This window comes from Ornithodoros turicata, chromosome 8, assembly GCF_037126465.1.
Source record: "Ornithodoros turicata isolate Travis chromosome 8, ASM3712646v1, whole genome shotgun sequence".
NCBI lineage: Eukaryota > Metazoa > Arthropoda > Arachnida > Ixodida > Argasidae > Ornithodoros > Ornithodoros turicata.
The window spans coordinates 39146562-39155535 of record NC_088208.1 but is presented as its reverse complement, the minus strand read 5'-3'; the positions used below and the strand labels follow the sequence as shown (position 1 = coordinate 39155535).

The window sequence follows — 8974 nt, the reverse complement described above, 5'->3', positions numbered from 1 at the left end:
ACACGACTGCGATTGGCTCCGATATAGGCACGATAACTTTACCAACGGTGTGCTAAAACTGCCTATTTTCTTTTTAGTCTCACCGTATACGGTACACCAGCGTTTCTGAGACCCAACGGGAGACCAATGGGGCCTCAATCGAAGTCCTTGCGTGCACAGACGCCAGAAATCCCACCTGAGAGAGCTAAGAAAGGGACAAAACGAAAGCTATAAAACAGCCTACGCTGTGCCGATGAGAGCCAAGAAGCTCGAAACGGCCGTCTCCCTTCAGATCGGCGTTCTAATGATCGCCGTGGAGGGAGACAATCTAGTGCATGCCTGCTCTTCGTTTTTAGGGCGAGGGCAGTGCTATTTTTTGAACCGTGGTGTGGGTAAGCTTACGCTTGCCCCATCCTACAGTTGGCAATACAAAACAGCCACGATTCATCTGTAATTCGCAAAGAGCGCTGCTGAGGTAATTTTTGAACCGTATCACTTATCGAAACAATATTTTGCTGGAATATACAACGCGAGATCGACGTGCACACTTCAACGACACAAGTTAGATAGGATTTTGAAAACAAAAACAAAAATATTTAGTCAGGTAGGACCGAGTAGTACCTCTAATGAGGCAGTAATGCAATGGTGGCAACACGTAAGATCAAAAGCTTGTATGTTTTGTCAGTCCTTCGTAATTACGTTTCGTATTAGCTTCGCAACAAACAAGCGATGGCTCGTCCTTTTTCCGAGACCAACATCCACCTGTGCCTTTAATTTACTTTTTCGTTACACTGATAGAGCGAGCAATTAGAGGGCAGCTGCTATCTAACTGCGCCGCGCGCATTAAGTTAAATAATGTCGTAAATAATTCCTCCGAGACGGAGAACTAATTCGACATTCGTTACATGCAGCCTTAATGAGGTTTTCTTCTTCTTTCTTTTTTTTTTTTTTTTTTCAAGCCTACCGGTTCCGCGAAACATAAGACGACTTTCGCTTATGTTCTCTCATCTTGCTGTCCTTCTTAATGACATGCCAAATAAGGTTAATTTGTGCGTTCAAACTCAGCCTTCTTTTCCTTCGTCCTGCCGGCGGAGCTCGCGTGGCATGTTGTCCCGTCAGTCTCAATGCTAAGATTAAAGCTAAAACGATGTGAGTAAGGGTGAAAGATGAAAGATGAGGCCTTGAGGCCTTGTATGTGATTGTCCCTTCTATGTTGTTCCAGCCTCAGAACATCAGTTCTCCAATGTGAGTGACGGCGCAGCGCCGTGTGGGCAGTAGATGCGTATTTACTTTATTCATCATAAAAACAGCGGACCATAATTTGCGGCCCTCGAATCATGCGCTGCTGCGACATTTATTTGAATTCATTAGCGATGACAATTTGCGTTTTGATAAAAAATGAAGTATAATAATGTGGGTTTTCAACTATATATACTTCGTTCAGCTGCGCTCATCTGACCTTCATTTAAATAAACTCATTCGGAATCATTGCTTTTGGTCGTGATCTTCATAAGTGCAAACTATGCCGATTAGAATCGCGTAATCCATATAAATAATGACTGGCTCCAATTCTGCCATCTCGCATTTCACCGAAAACACTCTGGCTAATAAGTTAACTAATACATTTTAGGTAATTAGTCGTCCTGTAGTTCGTGTGTTTTCCGACAGGATGTTCGTCTGGCCGCATAACCCACATGTGAAAACCGCATCTAGGTAGCTCACACAGTTTTACTATAAAAATTATGTGAATGATAAAAATCAGAGCGGGCTCCATCGTGTAAGAGCCGTAGTGTTTTACATGAAAACGTCACGATATTCGATTCCTTTGGGGGATTCTAGTGAAAGAAATACACGTTTTTATTCATGTATTCAGGAGGGTATAAGGGCTCGCAGTGCTGTTGCCCCCTGCTAATCTTCTTCGGCGTTCCCGTAGCTCTCTCGATCGTTCCGTTTTGGGTTCGAGCCGTCCTTTCTTCTGACCACATTTTAGTTTGATGTATGCCGATATTCTGGAAAAAAATTTGATATTTCAAATTTGCAAACTTCAAAAATTTTGATTGTTGTCGTAGAAGCCTATGTCGCTTAAGACCCAAGTAGAACCTCTCAAGCGCTTTCTAACGACACCTCGAACGGCGTCCTAGCTTCCCGCGTTCGCGAGATAGACTGCCCGCAAGGTATACGCGTACCCCTATATTTCCGTCTCACTCGCACGCGCCCGCCACATCCAGAGATTGCGACAGCCGCCGCAATGACCTTGTTAGCTAGAATCTTACACGTGTAAGCTATCTGGATTTAGCCGGTTGGTTGCTATCGGATTACTACTCGCGGAGTTACCGCGTCATGAAATTCGGCATTGTTTCGTTGCATGGTAAATTTTGACTTGGCTACCAAACCAAACTAAGACGTTTTCACGTCAAAAATAACCCCTGTGTAACAAAATAGTACCATACAGGGTGTATCCAAAAGAATCATCCGATTTCAAAAGGCTGAATCCTTTACTCGCATGAACATAGAACATTGCGCAAAATTTTTAAATACATGTCGGAATATTAAGTTTCCGAACGCGATGAAAACGGTCGTCTGCAATGAACTTCTAGCAGACGATGCAGACGTCTGCAACAGGAATTTCGGCTCGATTATAGGGTTTCACTCGGTAACCAGTAGCGCGTCGACATGGCAACGAAGGAACAGGAAGCATTCTGTGAATAGAAGAATAACACCGTTATTATATCGAGGTTAGTTAAGCGACAGTCTCAGTGAACCATGGCACGAGAAAAATAATACAAAAATCTACTTAGTCGCCAGAGTCAGTGCACGAACGCGTCCATTTTCCCATGTTAGCTAATTAGCCATCGACTTAGCGTATGGCTGCTCGTTCCCCCAAGCGTGCGCCGGCTATTTCTCTTCTTTTTCAACGTTAATCCACCTATTTTATGAACAGCCTGTCAATTTAATACGCTCTCTCTATTCTTTGTTACAACCTCTGTCTTTTGTGCTGAAGCTTAATCGGGAAGACCTAGATGAAAAAGAAAAAAAGAAGATAGCTCAGCATAGAGGAGCACGTTCCAAACCGGATGACAAGAGGAAATTGGCCGAGCCCTGACCAACGCAACAAATAAAATTTTCTTTGCCCTGTTGTGCATTCAGTGTCAGATGAACATCCGGGAGAGCTTTTGTCCCACGTTTATATGCATGCTGCAGAGCCCGACAGGGCTTCTGCTTCTGTTGAACCGCAATAGAGCTTACTGCCTCCTTGGGTTGCTCTTCTTGTCGCTGGCCTTATATCAGCGGAGAAAAAGAGAAGTCACGGTCACGAGGTCATGGTAAGCAGGATCAGACCTACGAGCATTATGCTTAGCGCACATGTACAGGCACCTAGTACCATGCTTTGTCTACAGGAGCACATCCGTCGGCATCTAGTACATGCATAGGTGCGCACGTGTGTCAGAACGTTGTGCGACACCCAGTCTACATGCGTACCTGCCTAGCCCCATACCATGTACAGTGAACCCTCGTTAATATGACCCCCGATAATCTGACATACACGCATTACGACCGTACTCTTGGGGAACAATGCTGTGAAACATCTGCAAATCCTCCCCGTTAATATGACAATTCCGCATTATGAACAGAATTTTCGGGAACGACCATGGTCATAATAACGAGGGTCCACTATACCTGTCTTTGTGTGAATAAAGCTTGTGAATACATGAGTGCGAATTTGTGCCTGGGCGTGAGTTTGTGCCTCTCCTTTGTCCTCGACCATCTTATCACAAGCACGTAAGATAAGTGAAGGCAGGCGGGTACACTTCCTCCTCTTGCCGCACATGTCGTGCGCGTTTTTTTGCGACAATAAAGCAGGCGGGGCTACGGCAGCACTTTTACTATTTTTTTCCCGACTATTTCTGTTGCCACACTGTGCACAGTCCTTGTTGGGTCTGCGGTTATCTGTGGAGGACTTCATGTTTCTTCTGTACAGAAAAAAGTGAGGTTGTCTTGGCAATTCTCAAAGTTGATTGAAAAAAATAAATTCCCCCCAATTAAAAATAGTCCAGAGCCTTCCTCAATGGTGGGAAAAGTTTCCAGAAGGTAATTTTTGAAAGTCCCACAATCCCTCGGCGAGTATACGTCGATAGTTAAAATTTTTTTATCACTTTAGGTGAAACACCCTGTATAAGTGAATATGTGTGAACATCGCGCCTGGTACCATGCCTAGCCTACAAGAGCACACGTCACATAGTACCATGACTGAAACTCAAGAAAGATGTTGTACGGACCAAGTGGATAACACAACTTTGATCCTGGGGACCATATCTACTCCATGTCTATGTCTAGTCTATGTCTAGTCTGTTTGTTCGGGAACTTCCGAGTATATCGCTAGTAATTTAATGAAGAGCAAACTACCATTTTGCTCCTCTGATTTTCTTAGTCCTAGTACAGGATAGTATTTCTCATATACGTGTAATGGTATATGGTGTTGACTGCTTCTCACATAGTTCCATGTGTTTCTTTCATGGCCTGTTATGGCCTGCGTTCTCTGTCTACAATGTTCTCTTTGTCTTTCAATGTTGTTTTTGCCACGCTGCCTGGGCAACTCTTGCGTAACATTTTGATCAACAGTACAAGAAATAAATTGTCCCACAAAATGATCGAACTTCGTAGAACGTAATAACGGAATTATTGTTCCGGAACGAACACAACTGCCTCTTCGAATCTCTCAGACACCTATACCGTACACTATGCGTACAACAATGGCGCCTGATTGTACAAGGCACCTGAATACCTGAAATTATAAATGGCTTTAAGCTTAATTGGCTTGGACACGCTCACCGTCTAAAGTCCTTTTCCTGAGCTCCTTACCAGCATAGAAGGACGTAAACAGTGTCACAGAAGTGGCTTAATTCGGTATTCGACTAAGTGGGCTATAAATTCCCGCAAGATTTAGACGCGCGGTTCTCACAATCCACTGGCTAGTCGAAAATAACGGACGTTTCACGGAGCCAAAATATGCGTAAGATATCTGTCCTGCTATACGTAAGGAGAGAAAGTGCAGAGAAAGGTGACAGAGAGAGAATAATGAGAGAGGTAGAGGAAATGCACGGAAGCGGTGCCCTCTCCAATAGTTTCAGAAGCTACCATGACATGTCGGCCACCACTGCACTGGGCCTCATTGGCTGAAGTTAGCGACTCGACAAAAAGGAAAAAAAAAAAGCAGTCGCTTGTGCGTGCGAGGGCTGCACTCCGGCTGATATATAGCAGTGTTGTCCGCAGGCGCGACAATACTTTGCAACCTATACCTATTACCATATATATACCTATTACCATATACCTATTGCATTTATAGCAGCAACGCTTGTCACTCACTGTATCGAGTAAAACCATACCGTTCTTTCCTGTGGCCTGCACGTGCGAACTCGCATGACGTCACCACCAGCAGCTCCCGGTTTTTGTCTTAGCTATTATTTTTTCCCTGAAAAGCAGCTTATCCAGGGTGCACATCCCTGTTATGCCACGTAGGTGCGCCACCTAGCGCTTACGCCAGAGTAAAACCAAATTCGGATGCGGGTTTCTGCTTCCTCCGAAAGTAAGTAAATTTTACATGTAGCATGTCAGCATGCATCTGACAGTCGTACTCTTTCCCCTCAGAACCGTTGTACGGTGTAATGGTACATTCTTCACGAATCTCCCATACATCCCTGGTATACATCCACCCCTTTTAAGCGCTGTTACAGAACGTACACTGAGAACCTTACCACACTTTATGTACAAGAGCCATTGCATATAATTAGACACGGGTTAATAATTGTCATAACTATGAACTACTCGAAATATAACTATAATACCTTAAATATGCCCACACATGTGAACCCCAAGCACGCACAATTGTACAAGTATCATTCATATAAACAACCACAAACCACGTGTATTATATCCAGAGTTTACATTTATCAACTGGGTTCATGGCATCACTTCTTCCACAATGCCAAGCAAGTGCGAAGGACTGAGTATTCCGAAGAGGAATGTTCACCTTCAGCTTGGCTTGCGTGAACCCATCTTCCGGCAACTCCCTCCTCAATTGTTCGACAGTTCCTCCGCATCTATCAATTGCATAGAGAACGTGGAACAGCTGTTCAGCATCCACAGGGAGACTAACGACCTCCTTCTGGACATCGACGCCACTCTCTTTGACGTATTTCAATAATTTCTTCAAAGAGATTTGCAGCGCAACGTTGTCCAGGAAATCGTACGGTGTTATCGTCACCGACCGAACTTTCATTTCGTCATTTGACGGATCGGCTACGTAACGGTACTGGGCTTGAAGACACGCCTGCTTTTCCTTAACGGTCTCGGTCGTGTTCAAATGCCACAGCTCCCCAGGATGCGGGTAGAAGTTCCGGTGGAGACTAGCTATCATGGCTGCCATTAACCTGGTAGCGATCCTGGGAATTTGAATCAGGAGCGCCGCGTCAGAATTGCTGTGGCTGAAGTTAAATATTCCAGCCGGCACGAAGACAGTTCTGCTTTCGTAGTCGAAAGTAGGGTACGTGTCGAAGATGCTGCCCTTCCAGTCCAGGAGCCGTCCCGGATCATGTCCTGCAATCCTGCGGAGGCTTCCTTCAGCCAGTTTGTGAGTGTGGTCCCGGAATGCTTCCAAGAGCGATCGGTTGGTGAGGCTGGGAAAGACGTTCTCATTTGTCTCTTCCCGAATGTTAAACCAAGAAGGAAATATTGTTTCAATCTTCAAATTTGACAGTATGTCATTGGCTTGAATCTTGGCCTCTGCAGATAACCATGCAGCGTCGCTTATTTCACCAGCTACGGTAGTCTTGAGATCATTCAAGAGAACGGCTATCTTATACGTGTCCATTTTTCTCTGTAACACCTGGTAGTAGTACTGAAGGTACACTGTCGGAAGCACCGGATCGATGACTCGAAGACAGGTCTTCCAACGCGGCCAGCGTCGTTCTTTTGTACCTGTTAGTTGCTGCAACCGCACGGCAGCGAGGTCTGCGAATGCTTCCGCATGAAGCATTGGGGACACATGTAGGATGGCCCTGAAACCCAGATAGTTCAGAACGTGATAATTTGGAGTAGCATGCAACAAGGTCTTTAACGCCTTCAAATAACGCACGCTCTTGACTAGCACACGTGTTCTTTCTGTGACGGGCGTTATTTCGTCGAACATCAAACCTAGGAACTGCGAGAAGGAGTTGAAGGCCTGAACCATTGACATCTTCACGTCCCCTGCGTAGTTTCGTTCTCCTCTTGCACTGGTAATATCTGCCAGTCTACTAGACAATTCAAGGATGTAGTGTACGTAAGACGGATACGTGTACGGTACGAGTAACTTCATCGTAGCTCGAACGAGGTCGCCGTACCAGCTCGGCAGACGCGAGGTCTTCGTCGCGAACAGGCCGAAGAAGATGTCAGGTTCGTCCAATGCAATCACGTAATTCGTCTCATTCTCAGGATCTTTCTCTACCCGTACCGATAGCAAGGCCTGGAAACCCAAGTGTCTGTACAGCAAGGCGTTCGTCCGCCAGAGATCTGCACGACTGGTGGTATCGTTCCTGTAAGGCCAGTTCTCCAACCCGACCTGGTCCATCAGAGCCATCAGTTCTTTCCGTTCGCTGTCTTGATTTGCAGAGACATTTCTCATGCATGAGTTGAGAAGTTCTTTAGCATGAGCAATCGCAGAACGGTTGGTGCCTTCTTCAATCTCCTTCTGAATTAAACCATCCTTCAGCTGGTTGTAAATTTCTTCAACGTAAAGAGAGTCTTGCGATGGAGCTAAAATGTTGCCCGTCTTCCAAGTGCAAGCGAAATCATAAAAGTCATCGCAGGGTGCGATTGACCAGTTCAAAGTGTGCTTCAAGCGTTCGGTCTGGTACAGACAAAATGGAGTACGGCAATGCACGTCCGGCGAATTCGTCCCCAAATATTCCGTAGAGCCCTCTCGTCTTGGCTTGAGGTAAAACTGCTTCTTCGACACGTCTTCACTGTCCGTCAATCCCGTCCAGACCTCGAATCCCCAAGGACCTACAGACAGCGTCGTTCTGTTAAAGCCAGCCACATCTCTGAGACGAATTACAAACGAGTTGTTGTTGAAACCAACACTCCTGTCGATAAACTGAGTGGTGACGACATAGTACGAGAACAGCGCTCCAACGAACATAGCCATCACAATCGTAGCGCAGAAGAAGCACATGCGACAAAGTCCTATCCTCGCTCTGACGTCATTCTTCGCGTTCTCCTCCCTTCGAGTATTAGGGCGGGCCGCAAGTTCTGCGAGTGCCTCGGTGACACGACGCGACGCGGCGACATCAAGATCTCGACCTAATGCAATGCCACCGTGCTGATAGGGCAAGCCGTAACTGGAGATAAAGGCCGGCGATGGAATCATCATGCCCGTTGGCGGCGGAGGACGCTGGTGCTTCCAGAAAGACGGGAGACGATCGCGCGCGTGCATCTTGCGGGCCGACCTCCCAGAGCGGCGGTCACCCTGCTCCCGCTGACCCCACGGAGGAGTGGGGCTAGCCGCGCCTGGATCAGGCACCACAGGTAAGTAGTAAGACATGGGAACATACGGCGGAGGGATGATGTCGTAGCTAGAACTATCTTCGAGGCTCGACTGTACGGGTGGTGGTGTAGGGGACTGTGAAGTGCGTTTCTTCGGTGAGGAATATTGGAAGCTCATATTGCTGAACGGGTTAGGAAGTTCACCAGGCTGGAGTAGGTGCAAGAACGGCCGGTCGTTGTTGTTTGCTGGTGGCGCTAGCAATGAGGATGCACGAGGAGCAAGGAGCGCAGTCACGTAGTTGTCTTGCAGTGACTTTGGCCATTCATGCGGCACATATATGCCTCGCAGAAATATGCGATTATTTATTACCATAACATTCTGCACCACCAAATGGGTGACAAACTGTCTATAAAAGCCTGACAAAAACGTAAATCGGAGCGTGCATCAAGTGTCCAGATGTGAACAGTATGTTGT

The 8974-nt window shown here is 46.3% G+C and overlaps 1 protein-coding gene across 1 annotated transcript; it reads right to left on the bottom strand.

The window, feature by feature from the left end:
* Positions 1 to 5905: 5905 nt before the first annotated feature.
* On the bottom strand, positions 5906 to 8677 carry LOC135367609 (neprilysin-1-like). The gene has a single exon (XM_064600898.1). The coding sequence runs from the start codon at positions 8675 to 8677 to the stop codon at positions 5906 to 5908; it is 2772 nt and encodes a 923-aa protein (XP_064456968.1).
* Between the last annotated feature and the right edge of the window lie 297 nt (positions 8678 to 8974).